Below are 27945 nucleotides of genomic sequence, written 5' to 3'. Positions count from 1 at the left end.
TTACTCAGCAGAAAATAAAGAGTAAAAATGGATCACTTGTCTTCTTGATATAGACTCACTCTAACTTTCATTAAAGTTATCACATTTACCCCACTGAAAATGTACCCTCACAGAAATTAATTCATCTGGAAAGAACTTATTTCAACTATTTTACATTCACCAAATTCATTGCCTTATTCCTATTTATTTCAGTGTAAACGGAGAATACGATCCATTGGATTAAATTGTCCCAATCTTACTGAGGCAGAACAATGAGCAAAAATACAGATTTAGATTTTACTTTTTTCCTGCTCTGGCATATAATATGATAACATAATGATCTATTCAACTGGAAATAGTGTAGACATTAACAGCCACAGTGTTACACAGCTCAGACTTTAAACGCTTATTTGGTGATGAAAGACAAATGTGGTTGTTTATGATTACTTCTTCTTGCACTGGTTTCTGTACCAGCCCCACGTCTTAAATGGATCCCTGTACAACAGAGAAGAATTTCCTCACACTTACGCCTGAAATGGGCAACATTATACAAAATTGGATTGACAGCAGAGTTGGCAAAAGTGAATAACGCTATCCAGAAGAAAACTGATGGCAAAATATTTAAATCTTGTTTGTAGTTCTGGACTAAAATTAAAATAATAGTTATCACAATTGGGCTCCACATGATGAAGAATGAGATCATCAACAAAATGAGGGCTTGGAATAGTCTGTAGTCTTGATGGGAAACACGAATCTGACGATTTTTTGAGTAGGCTAAACCAGCATTTAAACTCCTTCTTGATGCTTTTGTAATCTGCAGTAAAACAGAATAAAGTAACTTTAGTTGAAACTTGGAAAATTACCAATATGTTTTTACAAGTGTAAATCCTGGCACGTGATGCCTCTGTTTTGAAAAGTGACATGAAGAAAGCCATTGCCAAATTCCATTTTTACTTTCTGTCAATGATGCCATTTCAAACATTCTCACTTTACTAGCTATCCTGTTTTCCTCTCTGCTGCAAACTCGCCTCAATGTTAGACAAGCTGGTTGCTCTCCCCATGGCTCTGTACCAGCCATAAACACTTTTCTGCACATAAAAAAGAGCCTTAATTACTCATGAAATCCCATTAACTTCAAATTAGGACCTATCTAAATAACTAATTGATTTTTTTTTCACAAATGTGAACTGGAACATAGTTAACAATCCTGTTGATGTGCATGAAGACATGTAATCCAATTCTCTTACATCCAGGTTGGTATTAGAAGGTAAATATTAGAGGGAGCATGAATTTATTACAGTAACTAAATCATTATATGTTTTAAACAGAAATGGGATTTTATGTTGTTTTGTGTAAACTTTCGGTTTTCTAGTTAGTAGTCAGAATTCTATGAATTAACCTGAAATCTTAGGGATCCTTTTGTCACTATGAAAATCTGTGTCTGATATAATAAAACAGTCTATGGGTAGTTTGGAAGTCTAGTATTCATAGGTATGAATCATTTGTCATTAGGAAGACTACTGAATCCCGATGGCTTGCAGAAATTCTAAATCTCTTGCTTAACACCCCTGTCTTCACTGAAGTTAGCATAGCATGGTTAAGTCTGTTACATTCATGTATCTGATTAAAACAAATAAAATTTGAAATATTTAGCAAACAAGCATTTATACTAAATAATTGAGATGCCATTTTATACCCTGCATAGGGTTTTCAAAAGCCTGGATCTATTTGGTGTCTAAGTAGGAAAGTCAAAAGGCATAGGATTCTTTCTACCACTTTTTTATGTAACATTTCCCTTTAGCAATAACTAAAGGAAGGGTAACATTAATACTAGTAATACTTAGTAGCTTGCTGGTTATATATATATAGAGAGAGTAATTTGTCATTCTTTCTGCAGTTTTCTGATTTTGTCATGGAGATAGATGGCCTAGAATAAATATTCATTAAGAACCTAGAGAGCTACCAAAGATTTCAACAGAATGTAGCTGCATAAATCAAAACTCATGATTCTCAGCAACTGCTGAGTCTGAGAATAGGACAGTCTCACTATCTGCTTCCCTAATTTAAAAGCACAGATAAGTCTGATGTTTTGATCATGTAAAACTATTCCAGCCTGATGATCTGCTGTACACATTTGAAATCCAGACGCAGTCTAACTCCTCCAAACAATCTGATCCAAGAGTTGTTCTTTGAGAACACCTAGCTTGTCTTAGCAAGAATGAAGGTTCCACAAAATACAAAGGCCTAATACCCACTTCTAATAGAAATGTGGGAAAAACAAGTTCCATATTCTCCTCAGCCTCCACTGTTCAAAATGGCTATAGAACGTTCTCATCAGATACCTTTTTATCTGTCCCACAGAAGTACCCTCCACCTTTCCTGATGGAACTGCACAGCCTGTAACTAAGAACACAAGAATACAATCATAGAATGGTTTGGGTTGGAAGGACCTTGAAGATCATCTAGCACTGCAGTAGAATAAGACACAGCTGAATCTTAATGAAGTGCTCAGAGGAAATGGAATGGTATGTTTGGGGTTCCTTTTCAGTCTGCTAGTATAAAGAATCTATATATCTGTTGTGGACAACTGGACTAGGCTATGAGAACCAGGAACTTAGAAGTGATGTATATATAAGTACGTAACTTCCAGAATATGAACACTTTGACTAGTTCTAGTCTATAATCTAAGTCTTGTCTCAGAGGGGAAAAAGTGCAAAACCAAGTAACTTAATCACAGATCATGGACTCTAACCCGTGTTATTTGAATACATGAATGTTTTGAACTGCTTTCATCAACGCTGAGCGTTGTATGCTGTGTGTACTGGCATCATGGATCGTTCTCATGAAGTCAGAGTCATTCTGCAGTTCTTTGCAGCTCTTTTAAAGGGCTCAGACTCTGCACTGATTAACTGTACTTTCTTTGCCTACAGCAAATATGAGGTTGCAAAAGGCAAGTGCTTTACTTCACTAGGAGAGGTTTACCTAATGCCTTTACCTCAAAGTTATAATGAGCTCATAGAGTGTACAGAACTAAGAGGTGATGATTTTGACAATGAGTTTAAGCCTGATACCATAGGCAAGTCCATGCAGAGCCCAGATTGTAGGTCCTAGATTCATGCAGCTTGGTGCATGTAACCCACAGCCACATGGTACTCAACATTTCATCAATTAATTCCCTGCTCAATAATCTCAGTTTTCAAGGTTCCTTTCCAAAGCCTTTTCCTTATATATAGTATAAGAACCTAATACAGGAATCAAGAATCTTTTTGGGGCAGTTGCTAAAAACTAGGTATTATCTCATTTGAAGATTTCTAGATCTTATTCACCCTGGTTTTGGGAGATGAAAGAATATGAGATCAGATGTTTTATAAGGAATTTAGGTAGTTAATACCATGTTGCTAGAATGATTACAATTCTGTGGCCTGGTGTCTTGGCCTACATTTCTGGAGTTAAACAACATCCACTTAGAAAGAAAGTAGAAGCAGAGTGTTTAACATAAAGGGTTTTGTTTGCAAAGTTTGAAATTGTGGAGGAATAAGTATAACAAGATCTGCCTACTAAAACTGGACAAAGAAAATCAGCAGATATAAAAGGGGATGGATTTTTTTCTAGAACTTCTTATCTTTGCTTCCTTACAAATCCCTTATGACTCGAGTTTAGACTCAAGGAAAGCAAAGTATATTTTTTTAGTTATTACAGATGCTTGACTCTTAGCATTTAAAAGATTGGCAGTCTTTAAAAACAAACAGCACATAAGAGAAGTATTAGATGCTATATATAAATAAAGACAAACTTTGTGTTGAGCTTCCAGTGATGAGCTGTTAAAGCAGGCTCTTAGCTGAAATATATAGGCTGTTATATACAGATTGCTGTGCTAATTTCACATCACAATTACCATCTACTGAGCAAATTATGCCTATTCCCTTTAGGTGTATTTGTATTCAGTGACAATATTTTGATGCCTAGTAAGTTACCATTTATGTCTCTTCCCTCTAGAACAAAATTTAAAGGAAAAACATACCTGTAAGATTTTGGAATAACTGATGACAATGACTACTCCTGGTGTTATAAAGCAAACAATGGCAAAGATCACATCCCAAATAATTTCTCCGGCAACGCTAGGCCAAACCAATGTGCAAATCTGAACCTCCTGTTTACAATGAAAAGAAGAAAGTTAACATAGTACCCTGATTTTCACTACAAAGTTGTCCTTTACCTCCTTCTATGCCTATGGAGAAAATGGCTACAGATATAACAAGTCTGTAGAACCTTTCTACTTAAACAGCGCCATCAAGTAATGCATTACTGCAGGGTTTTAAAAGCCCATATAATTACAAATACAACTATTGTCCACAATCTAAATATTGCCATAAACTTAATAGCAAATGCTAATGGTAACTTCAAAATGGAAACTTAGAGACTTTCAAACTTCATCATGTATTTGTCATGCTGGATTACTTTTGAACGCATTTTAAAATACTAGGCTGAAAAGTCTGTGCATGGCCATTTCTACAGAGATTGTCACACGTGCTGGGCAGCTCTCTCAGAATGCTACCCCTTCGCTAAGTGGGAAGTGTGCTGAGAGTCCGAGCCGCACTGGGGAACACAGAAACACCAGACGATGCACATTTCATACCCAAAGGGAGGGCCTGCCAGGATAGTGGGGCGGGAGGGGACGGCGGCAGCCGGTGCGGGTGTTCCGCGCTGCACTGCCGCGAGGAAGTCCGTCCGTCCCCGCGGGCACGACCTCAGCACCTGCCCGGAACACGGAGCACTGCTCGTTCCCCAGCGGTGTCCACTCGGCGACAGAGGCGGCCGAGCCTCTTTCGCCGTCTAGTCCCTCGCCCACCTCCCTGTCTCGAATCCTGCCGCCTCCCTCTCCCGCTTCCTCTCTGCAAGGCCCTCCTCGGCGCTCGCCCTCACCTCACCGGTGGCGGCAGGCAGCCGCACCACGGTGAAGAAGATGCAGAGCGGGAGAGTGGTGAGGGCGGCAAAGCACCAAGTGAAGAGAGCGGCGGCCAGCGTCTTGCGGCGGCGGAACGCAGCGTGGCGCAGTCGAGCGATGCTGACGACGCGTTCCAGGCTGACGGCCGAGAGGGAGAAGATGATGACGGCGCCGCTGAGGGTCATCACGTAGAAGAGCATGTGGCAGACGACGTCGCCCAGCTCCCAGGACTCCGTCCAGCGCACGACGGCGATGAATGGGATGGAGGTGATGAACAGCAGGTCAGCGCAGAAGAGGTTGAGGACGAGGCAGTTGGCAGCCCAGGCACGGTGCTGCCGCCGCACCAGCAGGCAGATGCCCCAGACATTTCCCACCAAGGACAGCAAAAAGATGGAGGCCAGGGCAGACGACTCGCCAACACGCAGGGCCGTCACATTGTGGCCCCTGAAGTCCGAGAAGAAGGGGAAGTAGGTCCTGTTGCCCCCTCGTGTGCTCCTGGACCCCAGCATGAGGGTGGCCAGCAGGCATGAAAAGACCCACTGCAGGTGGCAGCGCCAGCCCTAGGGGAAGGGCTGCGCTCCCAACCACCACGGTGGCACCCGGGGTGTCCTTCTGACATGGAGCAGGGGGCTGGCCGCCATCCCTTTCTCTCCTCTTCCTCCTGTCCGTGCCACTGAGGGCTCAGCTGTGCCAGCTGGGTGGTTTATGGCCCCTGTGCCCAAGTAGAACAAGGAAGTAGGAGGGTAAACGTTGCAGCTCACACAAAGGTGAGGCTGTGCCGTGTATTGAGGCAGCAAGGGGCTGGGACTGAGCAGGGCTGCTTGACACCTCATACAAGGTATGGGTCAGTGCATTGGCACCTGCACGCTGAGAAGCCTAGGCCTGTCCATCTTCTTCCGAGCTGCCCCTGCTCTGCACTTCCTTACAGGCCTGCAGGGCACTGATGACCCTTGGAGGCTGCCCAGGCTGCTCCCTCTCCACTCAGGGTGTGTGCATGATTTAGAAGAGGGGGAATGGCTGTAAGACCATTCCAGGAGCTCTTCTCAGAAGCCTGGGATAACCAGCACTGCTCTAAGGTTAAAAACAAAACAAAACAAAAATTTGCCCAGTGTTTTGTGTTTTGACAGTGGTGTTTTGAACAGCAGTCACACGCATTGCTTGTGCTAACTGTGTGGACCAGGGGGGAGGAGAAGCATCACTACTTAATTTTTGGGGTCTACTTACTAAATTGACCCAGCATCTTACCCACTTGTATTACAAGTTCTTGTAATACAGACAATTAACACATACCTAGAAAATACTATTTTTTTTTCTCTGGATAATTCCTGAAAGCAGTTGTTCAAATTGTAACTGAACGTGGGCCTTTTCACTTACGCTATTCATTCCCCATGATTTAGAAATGGACTGGGAATGAAGCACATAAAACATCACAGACAAACAGATAATGTCCCATAAAAGAAGATAACATGTTTTCATAAAGTATGTAAACAGTTGTATAACTTTAGATAGCTCTGGATGAATTCATTTGACTCTGTGCCAGCGTAGCTGCTTAAGGGTGCAGTTACACTCTTAGCTGTATGGAGCTAGACGGTTTGATTAGGTGAGGGTTATTCCAAACTGGCGTGCCAGTGGGACCAGGTGACTGGGTGGTGCTTCCATGGTACCCTAGATGTGACCCTGCCATCAACAGCTTATGCAATGGCATTAATGGGGATTCCAGATTAGTGGGGATTCCAGAAACTCAGTCCTTCTAAGGGACAATCTCCTAATGAGGAATGATAAGAGTGAGATCTTTCCTGGACTGCTTCCCACGTTTTTGCCAGTGCAGAATTTACATTGTTTTAATGAGCATGTTTTCTCTTGAGCTGGAAGTGTTACTATCTGTGCTGTCTCATCAAACAGTGAGTTTGCAGGGCAGCTAAGACAGCTGTATGAGATACTCCTATGAATTCCTACTGATGCCTTTGTATGAAATATGGACAGGTTTACTGTTGAGTGGCTGCTGTGAACTATGAACTGGACACAATAAGAAAATTTGCAAGGAATTTTTTTTTTTTTTGGTAGCCAGTAACAGAAGTGGCTGGCAAGTATCTTGAAAGACATTGTATTCAACATAATTTGCTGGGAGAAAAAACTCTTATGCCCATATTGCAAAAGTTTCAGCAAATTTAACATAACTTCTGAGGATGATTATTTGATTTATGACCAAAGCTTGACATACCTAGCCACAATTTATATTGGCTCTGCTATGGACTGATTCTGAAAAATTATTATCAAGTCTTGAAATACAGTGAATACCTTCCAGGTGCTCCAGTTTCACAGGTCTGGGACTTCATACAGGCTGACAAATTAGCCCCAGAGTTCTGGGCAGGTGGCAAGCAGTGAGGTGGTCAGCTCTGAATACAGGCTGGAATTTGGGAAAGAGCCGTTGTTAGAAGTCTACTTGTACCCATGTGAAATCTTGCTAGGCATTAATGGGATGGCTGGGGAGAAGCTGGAAATGTGCTGTGAATGAAAACTGTATCTCCTGTGGCATCAATGGAAAAATAAATTGGAAACTGGACCTATCCATTCAGTCTAAAGTAAACGCTTTTGAAAGAGAGTGGAGGAAGAAAAACAGGGAAAGAAACATCTGAGGCAAGAAATGAAGATGTTTTCAGTCAAGGAGGAGAGGAATGCCAGGGATGAGCAGGTTTGAAAATGAGATGGTATGTGGAGGTACCAGGATAGACATTTGATCTTTAGAGAGGATCACTTTTAGCTTTGGTCCTTAGGTGTGAATAAGAACCTTACTTCGTGTAAGCCTGTTGTTTGCTCAGGAGAACCAAAGCAAAATCCTGGTTTTAGTATACTATTAGTGAGCGAGCTTCAAGCTGACCTGTGTGCAAAATTCTGTGCCTGGGGGCAGCAGTGTAGAAATACACACATTTCCATGTGGTTTTAGCAAATTCGTAGGAACTCCCTGTAGGAACAAAACCAGTCTGATTACTCATGGGTCTAATGGATCCACTATCTAAAAAAATACTTCTCCTTTCCCACCCATAAAGTACAAAATCTGTATTTGCTGTTGGGTAGCTACAATCATAGCAACCATCACAACATGAAATCTGAGGAAGAGTGGAATCATAACCTCAATAGAGCTACTTTGGCATTACTCTAATAGGTGGATGCTGTGTGCAGTGTATGCTCCACATGTGCTTATGACAAGGAAGTGATTAACAGAATGCTTGGAAACCTAATTGCTTAACCTATGTCATTTTTTCAACCTACATGCTCTTTTATGCTCAGAAGTGGTGAAACGTGGAGTCAGCTCCGATTTCATTGTTCTAGATTAAACGAAAGTTGTGGGGACAGCTGTGGAGCTGATTAGCTAGCCTACTAGGGAAAAATCTTGTTTCCTTTCTGTTTGTTTTTTTTTTTCATCCTGAATGAAAGCCTGAATCTTTGCCTTCTCTATAGCAGATAAGGGCTGTGTTACCTGATACAGTAAGTCAAGCTGTGTTTTTTAGATTGTTCCCCTGACAACCATGAACTGTTAGGACAGATGGAGATAATTCAGCTTATTTATTTCTTGAACATAAGAAATATTACCAAAGAGAGAGACCTCTTGGGCTAGGTAATTCTGGGAGGCAGGGATTCTTGTTCTGTTTCAATTTGACCTAGTAAAGGTTTTTGCTGTATTTATGTGTTCTTTTGTGTGTAGATTGGTGGTTTAAGTCTCTAGGTCTGTTTTCATGTACTTGTATCACAGTGAGTAAATAGTACTAAACCTCTGTAACAGATGTGTTGCATTTTTAATGTTTGCTAAGTAATTTAAATTCATTGCACTGGGAATATTATCTTCTTCTCTTCACAAAAGAGGTTCCAAGCTTGTAGGTGACTCAAGCTGTGTCTGTGTAACAAAGGTTTTAGCATAGTTTTCGACCAAATTTAGCTTTCTGTTTTCATTTTTGCTTTTGCTGTTCTGCTTATAGACACTATGAATTAGAACTTATGTCATTGTTTCAAATACAAATCTGTTTTGATTTATTTTGAATTTTGGAAAGTTGCAAACTGTTCATCCACTGTATAATTTTGTGTCAGTAAGAGGAACCATTTACATTAGTGTCCAAGGGACAATTTTGAACTTCCAGTGCAAATATAAATACATGTTTTCATACAGTAGCACGATCAGCCACTCCACTGTCCACTGAAAACAGGAGATGCTTCTATGGATCTATGTGGTCATGTGAGGAACTAATCCCTGTATCTTCTGGGGAGCGAGCAAGTTTCTTCTAGGGAGAGTTATTTTCCTGTGGTCAGTATTCATCAGGAGCCAAAAACCTTCCTGAGATAATGTGCCAGTGGAGCTCTAGTTTCAAGCTGTAGCAGCAGCATTATTGACCAATTCCTCAATCAAAAGTGGAACTGCTGATAATACTCTTGACGTGCTTTCTAATAAGGGCAGGATCAGGTTTTTATTGTCAAGACCACTAGAATTTTTTCCAACAGCAACACTGAACGATTTCCTTATGACTTTCAGCAAGGGAGGGATTTCTTTCTGGATGAAGGGCAAATGTAAGTACATAATCCACGTAACAGAATTCCCCTGGAAGGTCATGATCTCGGTTATGCTATCTTGCTAACCAAGATTGACCAGGGTGACTCAGCTCCAGCTAGACTGTTACAACTCAGTGAGGTTGTTCCTTAATAGTTTTTAGATACTGTATTGGACTTACACAGCCCATGGATTTAGGGAGTTTATCAGTGAATAGAGGGTATCAGAACGGTTCATTTGAACATTGCAGTATCTGGTATTCCCCTTGCCAAGGACCTGAAACCCTGAGCAAGATTTACATGGAAAATTACAGCTTGATATTTCAGTGCCACTTTATGCCGTTCAAGTGTGTATAAAGTTACTTACATTCCTGCTGATGAGCTCTGATGCAGAGCCATCCAAGCAAATACTATAGTGTGCCTCTGAAGGATATACAAACAAAACTTGTCACCAACCTCTTGTACTCAGGAGTTGTACTCAAACATTCCCTGAACACGTTGGTCTACTGCGTTGCACACAGTGCAGAGATCACAGATGCCATCTATTTCCTTTATATTCAAGAAGCTGGTAATTAGAGAGTGCTGTTATTCATGAGGTTAGAGGAGAATAGGCTTGCTTGCTTTCCCTTATGTCTCATCTTAGAAGAGTACCTTGTTGGGAGCAGCAGGCATTCTTCAGGTCAGAACCAGGATAAACCTTTTCTTTACTATTCTTGAAATAAGATCTACAGAGTGCCTGTCTGCTGCGAAGAAAATCTGTTGGTATTGGAAGGAAAGGTTTGTGCTTAGCTAGCATTAACCTAGGGCTGGAGAAATAGAAAAATTGTTGCAACACGAATGAGAGAAAGTACAGACCATGCTTTAAATTCTGCTGTAAACCTGTCTGACTTCCCAAGTGTAATGCTAAATCATGTTATTTCCCACAATGTTCATATTTTTGATTATCAGTGGTTGTTTGGAGTCTGTTTGCATTATAATTTAATTTGAAATTATTAGAGATGTTTCTTAGAGCTTCTCATAAACTGAGTCCAGAAAGCATGGATGCTTAAATAAGGCTGTATGGCTTTCTGTCTAGTTGAATGAGGTAATACTGAGATCACACCTGTTACATTGATAGAACTCGTGCTTTTGCTACCAGTGTGCTCAATTATCTGTTTTGAGTTGATCAGGGAAATTAAACCTGGTTGCTTTTCAGTCAAGAAGCCAAATGGATATCACTATAAGGTCCCAGCACGTTAGCTTGCTCTCTTTTTTTGAACCTATTAATTCAGTATGAAATACTTAAAATTTTGATTGGTCACAGAGACAGTAAAATGAGTAGATGTCTCTGAGTGGTGTTGGAGAGCTCTGTTCCAGGTGTGAAGGGAGATGAGGTGTAACGGGAGGTTTCAGTTCATGGACATGTGTCCTGTTTGAAGTCTGCTTTTTTTTTTTTTTTTTTGGCAAGAAGAGAGTCATTGTCAGATCTCCAATGCTAGAAGAGAAATAACATCTGTGAATCCTCAACAGTACCTCCTTTCTGCCCACCTAGCCTTTCTTGAGAAGTCATGTTTTTTCATGAATTTGATCAGAAATCTGAAAGACTTTACTATGTTCCCATTAGACTAAACTGTTCTTGTCTCAAAATTGGATACAGCATTACAGCTAAAAGTCTCATCTGCATTGACCAGAAGTGAAAGCTTATTTGTAAAACATGTAAGAGTTTGTTTATTCACCATATTGTAAAACTGTTGCAAAATCATGCAGGTAGGATATTGAGTCAAGTTACTGTTTACTGTAATCCCAATAAACTTTCTGGAGGAACTGATACACACTCATACTATTTAGTTCTGGGGTTAATAGTTGATTATTCCTACATGTAATACTTCATCCTGTTTATTTTAGATCACTGGTCTTGATAAACTGAAAATTTGTGCTGTCTTCTAAAGACCTCTCAGTTCCTACCTTGTAGTTTCTCAGATTTTATGTGCTCCAATAGCATCTGCATCATTTATGAAAATACTAATAGTTTGGAATCACATAGATTACCATGGGATTGTCTAACACATCATTCTTTGTTAAAAATTTTGTGGTTTAGTATGGACTTAAAGAGATAATAGAAGATAAATGCATTGAAAGGTACTAACACATGGGAACCACATCTGACTCTTAGAGCTTGAAATGATTAGAAAGTCCCACATACGCACCCCCTGTCCTAGAGCTATACCCTAGGCATTCACTTTAGGTTGCTTGTCAGACACTATATGTTCTGGCCATATGGGTCAGAACAAAGATCAATTTCTTACTGCGGTTATGTTTTTAGAGCTATAAATTATTGATCCTCAAGTATGCAATGCAGCTTTTTGCCCAGTTGTGCCATCCATTGTATAGATGAGAGGAAATAATTGTAATTCCCTATCTTTTGCTTTTTCCCTATCCACAGCACTTGCTCAGTTAGGAAACTGGAAACATGTGACGTGATTGTCACTGATGGTTCTGTGCCTCTTTCTCCAGGAACTGAAGTTGATTTGTTCTGTAATTCTTTAGCTTCACTTTTTCCTTCCTAGGCATCACACTTTTATTTACTTCCCCATGTTTTAAAATCCCATCTGTATTGCAAAATTCTCCAACACAATTGCTCTCTGTGCAGGTGACTTCAGAGAGGTCCTGCATTGCTCTTCCCTGAAAGAGAGGCAACTGCCTTGGTCCAGACCACTGTCCTTGAAAATAATCTGGACAGACCCCCATACTGACATAACATGGTCGTATTTTTAACATCCAGAGACTTTCAGCAGGACCATCCATTACTGCAGGGAGTGCCACTTGCTTAGCTTACCTCATTCTGTCATGTTTTCCAAATTAGAGAAAGAAAAAGGATTTAGAAATACTAAAAGTAGCATATATACTCTGAATTTCTCTAATAATAGAGATAATTGCTTATAATTTTTAAGATAAAACCATAGCCACAACTCTTACTGTCATTTTAACAGTTCAATCAGGTTATAAGATATGGAAACTAATAGATAGGTTGACTGCCAACTTAAAATGGAAATGCCTAGATCTCCTCTACTGCTACATTTTTCATTGCCTGTAAACTCCCACCTATTTCTGCTTTGTTATAGAGATAGTACGAGAGTAATATTTCCCCTAGTTTTCTTGAAGACTGTACCATACATGTTTAGTGTTCTCTGCCAGGTGAACAATGACAATCCCATTTCTCTAAATATGCGTGCTCTTCAGCATGACTCTTTTACAGCATAACTGTCACTACACCTCCCTGCCACTTTTTTATCTGTATAGTTAAGCCTAAGTGGTTTCTTATATAGTTTGCCTAAATGTCTATGGTACAGTTGTCAGCATGTGGCAAATAACTGTGAAAGATGATTATGAAAACGGAGAGTAGGAGAGAAAGCTGCACAAGCAAATAGATTACTAGAAGTTGATCCATTTGATATAAGAAAAATAACAGCTGTCTTCCAAGTGTTATTTCAGAAGCAGCTGTCCTTGTGTAAAACAAGTCAGTTGCTGTGGAGACTTCAGCTGTATTTCCAACCACACCACATCAGTTGACCACTGTGTGCAAAGAACACTGTATGTGACATGCCGGATTTATTTATATGCTAATACTGGTGGAACCTTATATTAATCCAGAAGCTTCTCTACACCAACACCTTCAAACGGTGCAGACCTCACAATTTCTGCTAGGCAATTCTTTGTAATGGACAAAAGTCAGAAAAAGACTACTCAAATTCCAATGATAAAGCGCTTGAAATAACAGCATTGTTTTAATGACTTCCTATTGTAGAAAAAGCTCAGTATGAGCTCATTAGGCACAAACCTCTCTTTGTTACATATTACTAGACAGAGGAGCACCAGAACTTTTCCTTGTTCATTTACTTTTAGGATAACCTATAATTCTCAGGTTTAGACAACTTCTTAGCTTCTAAAGAGTGAAAAAAGCAGGAAGGTGATCTGCATGCTTTACAGAGCTGGAATGTTGTAGTTCAATTTAGTTAGGTGTAAGTGATGATTAATACTTTCTGTTCTGCCTTCAAAATAGGTCTTTTGATGCACTAGAATGTAATTTTGGTATTTTTCAACATACATCACACTGGTGGTATGTATACTTTTATCAGTAAGGGATTTTTGTGCTTAGGTTTAATATTTAGCAGATAGGACTAAATGCATTGCTAAAACTCAGAAGAGGTATTGAAATGAACAAAACTTTTTAAAGGTTATCTTGTTATCAAGTTTGAGTCTCTCTAATGTGCCAGCTTCTAATGAGAAAAGTTTTCATGCTAATTTAAGAAAATCTCAGAACTACAGAAGAGTGATGAGCTGTAGCAGGCAAACATTTCATCCATAATACATAAAAGATCAGAATTTCCTTCAGCAAAAACTATGCCAAGTATGCAGCTGAGAATACTAGCGGTTTAATGTGGTGTTAAAAGACAAGTAACTTAAAACTTCCAGAAGTACTTTAATTAGAGATTCATAAAATCATAGAATTATTTTAGTTGGAAAAGACCTTTAAGATCAACAACAACCATTAATTTAAATTAAAAATTAACCAGATGAAAATTATTAGGCTGCAATAAAAAGCAGCCTGTCCAGAATTTAAAAAAAAAAAAATGTTTAGGACAGACATGAAATTAAGACAAATTTCCCCTTATGGTAAAACCTTAAGATTCTGAAGCGTAATTTCTGTTTTACTAGTTCATTCGTCTTATCTTTGGTCAGACAACCTGTTGCTGCAATTGAGCAAATTGTCAAACACAAAGATTAGCCTGAGACATAGTCAGAGAAATTAAAAAGTGGATAAATACTGGCTAATACAATAGATTTTGTAAAGACAATTCATATATGAAAGAAAATGTTACAAATTATTAATTTCACAAACACTTGAGTTTTGCTGATAACATCACTTGATATTTTAAGTTATTGAAAACCACTTGGAAAACACCCTCCTATTCAAGAATAATTATTGGAGATTAGAGTGAACATTATTCATAGATTCAGAGAATGGTTTGGGTTGGAAGGGACCTTAAAGGCCATCTAGTTCCGGCCTCCCTGCCACAGGCAGGGACACCTTCCACTTGACTAGTCTGCTCAAGGCCTCATCCAGTCTTGGCTTGAACACTTTCAGGGAGGGGGCATCTGCAATCTCCCTGGGCAACCTGTACTAGTCTCTCACCACCTTTACTGTAAAGATTTTCTTTCTAATATCTAAATTGACCCTCCTCAAGCTTAAAGCTGTTCCCTCTCATCACAACAAGCCCTTGTCAGTCCCTTCCTTGCTCTCTTGTAGGCCCCCTTCAGGTACTGGAAGGCTGCTATAGGGTCACCCCAGAGCCACCTTCTCTAAATGCAAGCAGTTTTAAAATGAAAGCAGTTTTGGGGCAAAGCAAGATGGAAAAAGCTATCAGCTAGCAATTACAATCAGTATACTAAAGGTAGACCTCGCCTATTTCACTGCCCTCAGCAAACTGTAAACTTGTATAAAAAGCAGCAAATTAATTCTAGCTACTTCATCTTTGTAAAATTTCCTCACTTGAATAATAAAGAATCAAAGAGTGTGAGTTGGAAGGGGTTTTAAAGGTCACCTAGTTCCAATTCCCCTACCCTGGGAGTTGCTGAGGGCCCCATGCAGTCTGGCTTCCAGAAGGAACTGCTTGTTGGACTTAACTACAGATGCAAGGAGCAAAATGCTAGGAATAGATCCTGAGTTACAGTAGGTGCTAGAGGAAAATTCCCTTATGGATATGCAAATTTATTGCAAGAATTTATTGCTAACTTGTATTCTGTATTAATACCAAAATACAGTGACACTTAAATCCACTGGAGCAACTTTAATTAAAAACTGCACTTTTAAACAAGGACATTTGTCAAATATAACAGATTCAATAGCTAACATTTCCCAATTTGTTTGCACTTCTGTACTTTAGAGGTAGTAATTTTGTATTTGTTTTCCCAATGGCTTTTTTTTTTTTTTTTTTTAAAGAATAGCTTAACTTGGTTAGCATTTTTGTGTGAGCTTCAAGTCACCCTTGACTGGGGTTCAGGAAAATAAGCTACTTCAGAATGATGTTTTCAACATCAATCTTAAGCAGCAAAGATCTAACACAAACCTGAGTTTTAATGTACTGAAGATGGTGATACATTATGCATGTATATATGATACATATGTACACTATACACACACTGTACATATACACAGAGCCCATATATATATAAATATAATGCACCTATGAGAGCCAAAAATCTTTTGCAGCTATTACTGTCAGCAAAGGTACAAGCACAATCAACAGAATTCCCCACCTAAGAATTGGATATGCCAAACAGTAAAATAAACTCTTGCACAATAGGTGTGCTTTTGCTGTTTTAATAGTGCAAAATAAATATTCCTAATTCTAAAGATACTTCTATTTGCAACCAAAAATGCAGTAGCTGGTTTTTGTTTGAGGTGTTTTGGGGTTTTTTTTGCAAAAATGTCAGGTTAAATATGAGAGCAAATAAATTACTATGTTTGTGGAACTGAATTACAAAACTAATAGCTCTTTCCACAACCTTAAGAAAAAAAAAAAAAGCTTTGAAAAGATCTTTTGCCTTTTAGAAGAGCATATTGGCAGTGTGTATGAAGTAAATACAGTAAGTCTGTTTGGAGCTCAAGCTGTGCAAAAGTCAATATGTGCTAGTAATTCTCTGTGCTGGCTTGTTGGATACTGCACTTTACATCTGGGACACTCAAGAAAACTCTCATCAAGAAGACTTGAATGTTTCATGGAAGGACTTCCATCATACATGATCAGCTTCTCTTCAAATGCCTCTTGCAAATCATCTTGTAGTTCCATATGTCCAGATTCCAGAGGCTTCTGGAAAAGGAGAAGCTTTAGTGTAAGACTGGGGTGTGCATGCACTGTAGGGAAAACAGTAAGGTTTCATAGCACACAAGCCATGTGTGTTACAGCACTAAGGGAAGACTTTTAAAGGTGGGTAAATGAGTTATGCTACTCATGTTACTAACAGAGGGGCCTGTCATACAATTCTAACACCACACTTAAATTAGACTGCAGATAACTTGTATTAAATAATCTACAGAAAAGTTTCCCACAATCTCTGATTGTGGGGAATCTTTCCCCAGACATCTTACTAGCCACTCACACATTACGTTTCCTTAATTAAATGATGCCTCAGTTCCCTCTATATAGGGTGTTACCTTTCCATAAAGCTCTGCTAAAATGCCCTCTTCTGATCCCATGTGTGAAGGCTATCCCTACTTGTAAAAGCTGTCCCTACTCCTCCAGCTGCTTAGCACACAGAAACTCAAATCTGTAACTTCCCTGATCTGCCCCCACTTCTACTCCCAGCAGACAGGTTTTCCAGTGGCCTCCCCTCACAGCAGCAGCAACTGCAATTCCAGCAAGTGAGGCTCTTCCAGAGGCAACATGAATGAAGAACATCAGTATCTCAGGATTCACTCCATTCCCTTCCTCATCTGAGGAAATAATTCCAAGTTGCTTACAATTAAAAAGAGCAGTCTGGCAGTTGCAGAAGAATTCTCATCTGCAACTTGTTAGGAGCTTTTGCATTTATCCTCTCTGTAAAAATCAGAGCAGCCCCAGACCAGATCTAATGAAGGACACAGGTATGCAGTTTCCATTCTGAACCTCATTTAAATTCAGAACTGCAATTTTGTCAATCCTGTTCAGCTATCACCTAATCTTACAAGACACCTTACAGTAGTTTCAAAAGCACCAACAGTGATAACACACTTCTGCTCAAGAACAGGGCAATCCTGGATACAACAGAGTGAAACAGATTAAACACTTGCTTAATCCTTAGTGGAGAAATTTGTAGCAAAATGCTAAGTCTAAGACCCAAGTCTAAGGTGGTTTTCTCTGTTTTGCTCAGTAGAAGCAAATCTATGTAGAAGCATGCTGCAGCTTTATCACTGCAACAGACAAAAGCAGAAAACACATTGTTATACACATTGATATACAAAATGCAGTGATGTTACCTACTCAGCAACTTCACCTCTCTGGATGTCCTGCAGTGCTAGTTCTCTGTGCATTCTATAGAGCAAAAACAATGCCTAGCTAGGTGACACAGGGTTCTGCACCCCAGGGCTACATATAGTGAATATCTCATAACATTAATAGAAGACTCACTATGCTTGAGATAAAATCCCAAAGGGAACAGATGTACAGTCTTTGAACAGATGCACCTGCAAAGTTATTCAGTACATACCATTGGTTCCAGATGTTTTTTTTGTTCCCTGGCCTTGCTAAGTTCCTTGAGGGCTTCATTTAAACGATGTTGCAAGTTCTGCCGAGCAAGTTTTTCATTCTCAAAGTCTGTGGTGCATTCCTGAATCTGGCAAACCCCCAGAGGGAAAAATTAAAGACAGAATTATTAAGAATTGAGCATTTGTGGTGGGTGGTTGAACTGTGCATAATACAGATTAAGATCAGCATCTTAAGATACCTGTTGCTCCAACAAAGCTATCCTAGTGCGTTCCTCCTGCTGTTTGAGCAATGATTTATGAAGAAGTTGCACCTACAAGGCAAAAAAAAATCCATTTGTATTTAACAACTTTCATATACAATAGTTAATAATCTTAAGTAATAAATCTAAAAAAGGGATGGTAGTAAACTTCTAATTCCAGCACCAACAGAAAACGTATGCCAGTTGTGCAACAGCAGACTCAAATATCTCTACTTGCCCTGGGAAAATCCCAAAGAAACATTATTGCATTGAGCAGAAGGAATGCAGGATGACATTACAGTTTTTCAAACTTACCCAGGTGATCACCAGGATACACTCAAAGACATACACACCAGTAAGTTTGCAGTAATGTGCCATGATGTTAAAAAACAAAAGCAAGCAATGCAACTTTTTTTTTAAAGAAAAAAGCAGGTGTAAGACTCAGAAGGTACTTTTATAGTGAATGCTGTTGCTCAGCTGAAAAAAAGTAAATAAATACATTCTTTAAAAAAATCAACACTTTTACCTTTTAATCATTATTAACCAGTCAGAACCAGCCTGTGCTTCAAGAGCTAAACTGTTCTGGTTTTAGTCTGCTTTGGTGCTTAGTAAATGTTATTCCAGTATTTCAAATTTCAGTTCTATATTGCTTTGTTATTGGCCCCAAACATCTCCAAGTAGCAAGTCTATCTTATTTGGTTGTCCTGAAGACAGTCCAAGAAGGCCTTTCCAATTACTCTTCAGCAAATATGTAGACATGGTTTCATGTCTAGAAGAAACAACAGGGTCGTTTGGGGTTTTTTGTTAGCATCACTATAGGGATAAGAATGTTACAAGACATCACTGCAACAATTCATGGGGGGGAAATGGCAAGAATGTCTTTATGAGTATTTGAAATAAAAGCAGGTAAGCACAGAACATTCTAAAATACAAACATACAGCACATACATGTCTTTCCTCACCTCTGATCAGCTAGCGTGATTAAAGTCACTGGACTCAAAACCAGAAGTAACAAAGAACTAAGAAACACACACAAGAATAGAATTATCACAGAAGTAAGTCATCAAGGTACTCTCTGGGATATGAGCAAGCCCTGCAAACAATTAGATTCTGATGCAAAAGCAATAGAACAGATCCAGCAACAGCATAAACCATGCATATTGAACAGCCTACCTGACAGACACTTCTTAGCCTCTACAGGGAATTACAGAGCTCTTCTCAGCTGTTTCTACCATAACTGACTTCAAGACAGCAATAACTTAAAGCCTTAAGCAAGACAACCTGCTCATCTGGCTGTTGTCTGCATAGTTCTTATCCAGTGATAGTCCTTAGTTATGATAACATGATAAAATAGCTTGTATGGACTTGAATTTTTACCTTTCTTATTTCCATTTACTATTAACCTTGAGGATTAAGTAGATTAAAATCAATTCAATACTCTCTCACTTCTCCCCATTTTGTCTCACAAGACCAGGGAAATAACTGAATGAATAAGTTCCATGTTTAAATGAGAAAAATCTCACAAAAATATGGCTTTTGATTCAAACAGAAGAAATACTTTAAATAAATATTAAACTATAAATATATAATTATTACTACACGGAAGGAATAATTCTGTTTTAATCACAAAGACATGTAAAAGAACCATTACCAGAGCCAGTGAGTGATGATCCATTCTGATTAAGTATGACTTCTCAGATCTCGATTGTTTGCTAATAATCTTAAGTCTCCAAATGCATCCACTTACCTGACGCAAAAGATCTTCTGACTTCTTTTTTCCTTCTCTGAGCTGTCCTTTAATCCTTTCATTTTCTTGTTTTAATCTCTGCACCTTCTCTCTTTTGATGTTCTTTTCATTTTCTAGAGACTTCATTGCAGCAACGTGTGACTGCAGTGAGGCATTTAAATTCATGTTTTCTCGTTGTGTTTCTTCATACTTGTTTTTGTATTCATTAAGTTCAGCTCTCAGCTGGCTTACAGTGCATCTTTCAGTTTCCAGATCGCTTTTAACAGTTAGTAACAGCTGGTCATAATATTTTTGCTTTTCCTCTCCTAGATGACCTTAATAAACCAGAAATTGAAATAGTAATGGATGGAGGAAAAAAGTCACTTAAAAATCAGAACCTCAAATCCTTGACAGCATTTTAGGGTGTATTGATAGCAATTATACAGTTTGGTGGTCAACAGCTTTCTAATACTTCTAATGCAGTAAAGTCTCCTTCCAGTAGATACTGTAAAACTGCAACTCGTTTTGGGTGTGGTACACTGTGCTACAGCTACTTCCTTCACCAACTCTTGTAGTAATATCCTTTGCCCTGGCCTCACAAGCTCAATGACCCACACACATAGGGTTACATGGCCTCATACATTATACTGATGCATGGGAATCAAGACTCAAAGATACAAGATTCTCAATTCCCGATTTAGGTTCCTTAGCCAAGGTTGAGGCATTGCTTCCTCTCCAGAGATACCCTGGGGATCTGGTGGGCTCTACTTCACCATTGCTGACCAAATCCAGATCATCCATTGTGTTTTGCAGACTACCTTTTTCAAATTGTGTGCCCTCATTTACTTCTAAATTTCAAATAGAAGGGATTAGGATAGGATAGTTTTTTTGATAAAGAATATCTGCATCTTGCTAACAGGCTAGTAACTTAAACCAGAGATAGAAAAATTTTGCTTGTTGACCCAAGAAAAACTTAATAAGTAGAGGAAAAAAAAAGTAGCACTCTAAAAATTCTGCAGTAATACATAATATACTCAGAAGCTGAACAAGGAATGCAGACTTTTACAGACTTTGCTCATTTTGGACATACTCCAGATGTTGTTAGTTCTATTTAGTAAATTTAGCTTGCAGGTCAGTTGCAGCATATGTGAAATTAATAGTTTGATAATAAGCAGCCAGCTCCTTCTGATTCTTCTGTTCAATGTGATTTTAATTCTATTTCACATGCTCGTGAAGCACAACTCGAGTCCGTCTTGAGGACTGACATGGTTGAGGAACTGCATAGCACAAAAGTGAACTAGAGGTGGCCAGGTCCATATTGCAAAACATTGTTTTGGATCAGTGCCAAAACCTGTTGAACATTTTCATCCTCTAACAACTGTTCAGGTGAGTAAAGAACGTGTCAGTTTTGAGTCATGTTTACAATATTTATTTTGAAAAAAGTAAATGTAAAAAACCTGATCCACACCTAGCTAATAAATCCTTAATGCTTCCATTATGTAGGTTGAAAGTGTACTTTGAAGGATGGGAGACATATATGTATTTGTCTCAACACTTTCCACAAACAGAAGCTGCAAATAGAGTGTCAAGGCTGTTAAAAAAACATCTTTGAAGTAGATAAGGACATGAAATACTGTTGATCAAGGAACGTAGCTAGATAACAGAAAGCAAAACTATTTTACTTAACTGAAGTTTTACCACTAAGAAACCAAAATGTTGAGGAAGAAAAAAGTCACGATTATGTTTATCTGTACTATAATTTGATTTCAGAATACTTATTCTGCAGGTAATTATGTTCTGGGTCATTTATGGGCAAAAAAGTCAATACCTTCTGAACGGAATTCTTTAGATTCTTGTTGGCTAGCTATATCTGACTTCTGCTCAAGTTCAAAGATCCTTCCAAGCAGTCCCCTGACGTATGCTTCACGTTGCTGGTCATAGAGTAGCCACTGTTGGTTTTTCTCTAGAGCCTTCATGAAGAGGAGCAAAACAACAAAACAGCCTCTGGTAACTTCTTAGATTTTAAAAGGATTGGTCTTATTTCTTACAAATGTTAAAACTTAAATGTTAAGCAGTTTCAAGATAATCTAGTTAATTCTGTGTAAACTGTAGTAATCTTCTATGTGTAACAACCAAAATCTTCATTTTGAAAGATCACAGAACCACAGAACGTTAGGGGCCAGAAGGGACCTCAAAAGATCATCCAGTCCAAGCCCCCTGCCAGAGCAGGATCACCTTTACCAGATCACACTGGAACAGATCTCCAGGTGGGTTTTAAATATCTTCAGAGAGGGAGACTCCACAATGCCCCTGTGCAGCCTGTTCCAGTGTTCCACTGCCCTCACAGTGAAAAAAATTTTCCTCATGTTTAAATGAGCTTCCTGTGCCTCAACTTCCACTCATTGCCCCTTGTCCTGTCATTGGACATGACCAAGAAAAGCCTGACTCCATCTTCTTGGCACTCACCCTTTACATATTTATAAACATTAATGAGATCACACTTTAGTTATCCTCTTCTCCAAGCTAAAGAGCCCCAGCTCCCTCGGTCTGTCCTCGTAAGGAAGATGTTCCACTCCCTTAATCGTTTTTGTTGCTCTGCGCTGGACTCTTTTAAGCGGTTCCCTGAGGTCCTTCTTTAACTGAGGGGCCCAGAACTGGACACAATATTCCAGATACAGACTCACCAGGGCAGAGTAGAGAGGGAGGAGAACCTCTCTCGACCTACTGACCACGCCCTTATAACACACACCAGAAGGGCACTGGTTTTCTTGGCCACAAGAGCACATTGCTGTGTCATGGTCAACCTCCCATCTACTAGGACCCCCAGGTCCTTTTCCTCTTCACTGCTCTCCAGCTGGTCAGTCCCCAACCTATACCGACACATGGGGTTGTTCTTTGTCAGGTTTAGCATAAATTAAAAACTGCAACAATGTTAAATATTGGTTGCCTTACTTCTTGGCATGGAAAAATGACTTAAAACCAGAGGCTTTCATGAATTATGCCTAGATTATGAAGGATTGACCTGTCATCTTAAATATACACTAAAATATAAAGTAACAGATCTTGAAGTAAAGTAATACTGTATCATTGCAACTTAAAGTTTGCAGAAACAAGCATATGGATTTTATAACTTATTGACTAAATACAATTATTTAGGTGGGAAGGGACCTCAGGTTGTTTCCAGTGCAACCATGTGCTATTCCAGCTAGCATCAAATCTGAGGTCAGACCAGATTCTGTTTTGTCTGCACTTTGTTCTGATGCCCCAAACAGTTTTTCACAGATGATGGAAATATTGTCTCTCTCTCTTTTTTTTTTTTTTAATTAGCGTCTTGTCACAAGATAATTTTATATATATTTTAGCAGGAAACATACTCTCTGAGGTCCCATACTATCCAAAACCGTCTATGGCAATAATTTACATTCTTAATTTATCTTGCTTCAGATAATTTGTACCTGTGCTGTACAGGAAACTTACATCTTTCAGTTGTTTTTCAACTTCGTAAAGATTAATTGCCAATCCAGTGCTGTTTGTTACAGGTTCCTGCAGACAACGAATAATTTGTTAGTATTCTTTAAAACAGATGGCTGGAACACTAAAGCTAGTCCTGCATCATATCATATAAGTAGCATAAGAATATTTTTTTTAATGGAAAGGAGATCCATACGTGTTTTTGCGATTTACTTTTAAAGGAACGTAGAAAATAATTTCATAGATATAAAATAAAATTTTAAAAATCTCCTGCAAGATACAGGACAAACATTTACATTTAATTTATTACACAAATCCACAACTCATAATTACATTAAAACATTTCTGAAGGTGGCTGTCATATATCTTCTGCTGAACTGCTATCTTGGAAGACCTGAAGGGTGCAGGAGAGCTTCAGAAAATGAAGATATTTAGGGTATCATTTAAATACAGGGAAAAAAAAAAAAAAGAAAGTGTTTGTTCTGCTCTTGTATCTGCACACTAGTTTCACAGTAAGCCAGACCCATAGGAGTTGTTGAGGAAACCTGGAGCTTGACAGCCTCACTGGGATAACGGGATGACTATAAATATCTGGGAAACAAAGCAACCCTGTTTAGAACCATAAGGGCATTCTGACTGATTTTCTTAGACCAGATCCACAGTACAGTGCTAAGTATGAGTTGGAGGGTTCTTCAGATTAAACAATAGAGAGTAGTTAAACAGTTGTACTTCGTAACTATATAGGTTTATTCACTGCATGACAGAAAGCCTTTTTGAAATTGTTCAAATAAGTCAGAGAACTTTAAGGAGATAGTGTAGATTACTGCCCAATTGCAAGATAGATTTTCCCAAAGTTTTCCTGTGATTTTTGGAACAGCACTTGAGCTTTATAACTGAAAAAAAAAAAAAAACATAACTTTGAAATTATTCAACCTTAGCACTTCCTAATAGAACTAGGATTTTGAGATACTACAATTACATGGTTTCCTATTTCTATGACCATTAAAACTCTGCCTCAGTAAAAACTCTCAAAATTGTGTCATACAACTGTTATTTTATTTCAGAGTATAGCTGCTGCTCGTATGCCACCTAGCAGTTTGAAGCACCATTTCTCAACTCGTTCTCAGGTTTTTCAAGACATGCAGTCAAAATAGCAGTAACATTTTGTTGTCTGCTGTTGATAGATCAATTTAAAAACTAAAATAAAATTCTGGTTTTAAATTAAAAGTTATTTTGGTAGTTCCCTGACAAAAATCTCATGGAAACCTATTAACTTTTTTTTTAAAATCTCTAAGCAATGTTTGAAGCCTCTTGAAATTCAAAACAAACACGTTGAATTTTAAGTTTCTGAGGCATTGCATTATTAGAAGTGATACATACATGTATTATCATGGAAAAAATCAGTAGACATTAATTACAATATTTGGCTAACACAGAAATTCTAGAAATTATGCAACTTCTGTGTGGAGCATGGAGAATCAGCACCACCTGCAGGACAGAAGCTGAAAAAGACTCAGAGGCATCTACTTCAGGCACCAACTCCCCTGTACCCGTTACTAAAATACTACTGCATTTTCCATGGAACATTAGAAAAGGAAGGGGTGGATAAACAACTGCAGGAAGCGGTAAGTGCACTTGTAAAATCTACCAACAACCTGGCATCATACCTATTAACCACTGCAAATGAGAGAAGCAGCTCATTATTCCTGTCCAGTCTTCTGTCAGATTGAAGTATTATCATGTGTGATGTCATGTGAAAGGCAACTAATTTTAACAACTGAAGAGCAAAACGACGATTCATAAGAGCAGGGAGGAGAATATTCTCATGACTGAAGCTGAGTTAGGTGAACTTAATTTGTCTTAACGCCCCATGTCTCTATTACTGGTGCCATCCAAGTCATATTACTGAGCACACAAACCCAAGAAGGGCATAATATCTACTATAGCAAGCGTGGATCATTATGTGTAGCACCATATCACCTGCATGTGAACTTGAAAAAGGGACCTTGCTGTACAGCATTACAGAATTCCATTCCCTTCCCAGCTGTGTTGACTGAAATTGTGCTCCCTGACTGTTCCTCATTTAGCATTCAATTTGGATTCTATCTTTCTTCATAGAAGAGTATTTCAGCATGCAACACAACTTCTAAGATTTTATAACAGGTATTGGTGCTTAGTGGGCACAAATTCCAGATCTAACTTAACTGTAAACAGGTCAGATTTGGATTTTTGCAGTTACAATGTATCTTCAGTGCTTACCTGGGATGCTTGAGAAGTACTAACTCTGTTTTCAAGCTCCGAACATTTTGCAGTAACAGTGGATAAATTACATTTTAACCTGTCAATTTCTTCTGATAGAGAACGAAGTAACTGTTCTCTTCTTTCTGCTTCCTTTGTTTTTGCTTCTAGCTCACTCTGTAGTAAGGAGACTTCACTACTCGTGTTTTTGGAGCTAAGCTTGTCTTTCAGGTTTTGGATTTCTTTGTCCTTATCGCCAAGAAGATGGTTGTATTTTTCTTTTTCTTTTTCAAGGGAAAGTATTTTCTAAATGAGACAAAATTAAAATGTGACACAAATGAGTAAGTGCTGGTCTATGCAACAAGTGCATTAGGAAGTTTACAACAGTTTGCAAATATACTTTGAAAAGTTCTTTTAGGCTTTAATTTGCTGAGAGCATTGCTTTTTACTCTAAACAGGCAATGCACAGTGATCATCACAATATTACAGTAATCATCTGAAATATTTCAAGCAATACTAAAACAAGTGAAGTAGATGAAACAAGGAAAGAGTGCAAAAGAACCAAATTTCACTGACTTGGTAAGTACTTAACTCTGTTCATATGAATACAGATCACTACAGTATATAAGCCTTAAAACACGAGCAGTACAAGAACTCTAAATTTCCCGTGAAGTGTTGGCAATACATTTCTTAAGAAGCAGCACAGCCTTCTTGCAAATGAAACTACAATAATTGAAGTTACAAGAGAGTTGTAAGAAGGCATTCAGAAGAAGGATCCCATTTTCCAAATTGTCTAGCCTTTTAGTTTCAAAACATGCTTTAGTAGATATTTTCAACACTCTCTTTTCAGTAGGTGTTCAGCACAGGTAATTATTACATAGCTTTAGTACTGCATTTGAGGTACCTCAGGGCTCTACACAAACTTCTGTTATGATAGCATTTCATTTTCCAAGAGAAGGGTTGATGTTGACATCCTAGGTGTTTGCATCAAGTCATTAGAAGATGGCAGAGAAACGAGAATTAATTTAATTTTGGAGAGCTTTATTTAGGGAACAGTTGACAATACCCTAGTCTTCGAATATTGACACCAAGTCATATCTAAATATGCCTGTGATTTTCCAGCTGTAAACTAAGAACCCAACACTGATCAAGCAGCGAACTCCAACAGCAAATATGCTACAGAATTTAGCCACAGTATTTCAATCATTGTTGAAAAATATTTGAGAACAAACCCATCAAACTAAACAGTAGCTACATCAAAGTAAACCAAGTTTTAACAGGAAAGTCTGGCATCTTGCTTACAAAGATGGACATACTCAGACTCATGCTAACTTTGCATAATTAGGACATCACAAACGTTAGGTCAAGTACAAACATCCACCTCACCTCTAGCAGCCCGTTCCTTTCCGGATCAGTCATTTTGCTTTTCCCTTTAACGACTTCCTCCGCTGATTTTCTCATGGCAGCGTTCTCCTGCTTATACTTCTCGAGATCACTCTCATGTCTGGAGCTACTCGACTTTAAGCCCCACTTACCAATTATATCTTTGGCGGTCTTGGAATTCATCTTTAAGCACCTATAAAAAAGAAACGTTGCATTACAGAATAACAATATCTTCTACCAGACAGGAAGTGACACAGTTTTAGTCAAACCCGTGCAGCGTGGAGCTCCTCGGCTCCTGCAGGCGACTCTCGGACTGGCCTGCGGGGAACAAACTGCGAATACCCTGGCTCAGAGGAGGCAGAGGCTTTTACTCGGCTACAACTGCTCCAGCCAGTCCCAGCCCAGCCCCGCTTCCTGGAGTTTGAATCCCGCAGCTCCACTATCGTCACTTCCGTTCGGTTTACCTCACAGTCGAAGCGACGGCTACGGCATCTCCAAAGGGTCAGAAAGATAGGGGATGGAGTTGAGAGACGCTTCCGCTCTGGTAGAGCGGGCTGGGCGGGACTGGAAGGGCCCGAGTTGCTAGTAGTGAGTGGCCGTTAACGACGAGAGGGGCGCTGCCGAATTCTCCGCGGAATTCCTGAGCGGAGGCACCCCATTGGCTGGCATGAGAGGCTCCTAGACGTGGCTGGCCAATGCCATGCGGCCTTTCTTACCCTCATCTCTTTTTTCTGCCACACGTGCTGGCGACTGGTAGTCGGGAGGCGAGGGCTGCCCCGGCCTGGCCCAGGACAGCTGAGCACCTGTAAGTGGGCTGGGGCTGCGTTTTCTTCGCCTTTGCGAGGTCATAATTAATTTTCCCTTTGAGGCGGTTTAATTTTTTTCGTTAAAGAGCGGTTGTAGAAGGAGGAGTGGTGGGTGTCTCCTCATTGCTTCCCGGCAGATGGCTCTCCTCACACTGCATGAGTGTTCACTCGCTGTTTGGGCAGAAAGGGCAGTGGCTGCCAGCTGCCTGGGACAGCTGACCTGTGGTTCTGGCCATGCGCCAGCTGGGGACCTTGTCTGAGATGGGGATGAGCGAAGAACGAACAACGTGCAGTGATGCTTAAGCCGCGTCGTCCAGATCTTGTCAGCACTGTGATAAGTCTTTACCCTCATTCTGTCCAGAATGCTGGCTGTAGATTAGCTTTCTTCCCCACAAATC

The 27945-nt window shown here is 39.4% G+C and overlaps 2 protein-coding genes across 2 annotated transcripts; both read right to left on the bottom strand.

Annotated features, from left to right (window-relative positions):
• Positions 1 to 167: 167 nt before the first annotated feature.
• On the bottom strand, positions 168 to 5433 carry FFAR4 (free fatty acid receptor 4). Its single transcript, XM_054382564.1, has 3 exons — positions 4903 to 5433; positions 4001 to 4129; positions 168 to 793 (listed from the first exon to the last, which is right to left on the bottom strand). Exons 1-3 carry the CDS (start codon positions 5431 to 5433, stop codon positions 386 to 388), a joined length of 1068 nt encoding a protein of 355 aa, XP_054238539.1. The 3' UTR covers positions 168 to 385.
• A 10671-nt stretch (positions 5434 to 16104) lies between these two features.
• On the bottom strand, positions 16105 to 26924 carry CEP55 (centrosomal protein 55). Its single transcript, XM_054382474.1, has 8 exons — positions 26745 to 26924; positions 25380 to 25664; positions 23127 to 23192; positions 21478 to 21619; positions 19671 to 19984; positions 17924 to 17995; positions 17687 to 17812; positions 16105 to 16311 (listed from the first exon to the last, which is right to left on the bottom strand). Exons 1-8 carry the CDS (start codon positions 26922 to 26924, stop codon positions 16105 to 16107), a joined length of 1392 nt encoding a protein of 463 aa, XP_054238449.1.
• Between the last annotated feature and the right edge of the window lie 1021 nt (positions 26925 to 27945).

This window comes from Indicator indicator, chromosome 7, assembly GCF_027791375.1.
Source record: "Indicator indicator isolate 239-I01 chromosome 7, UM_Iind_1.1, whole genome shotgun sequence".
In the NCBI taxonomy this organism is placed as follows: Eukaryota; Metazoa; Chordata; class Aves; order Piciformes; family Indicatoridae; genus Indicator; species Indicator indicator.
The sequence above is the reverse complement of the archived record's forward strand: the minus strand, read 5'-3'. Positions and strand labels throughout refer to the sequence as shown.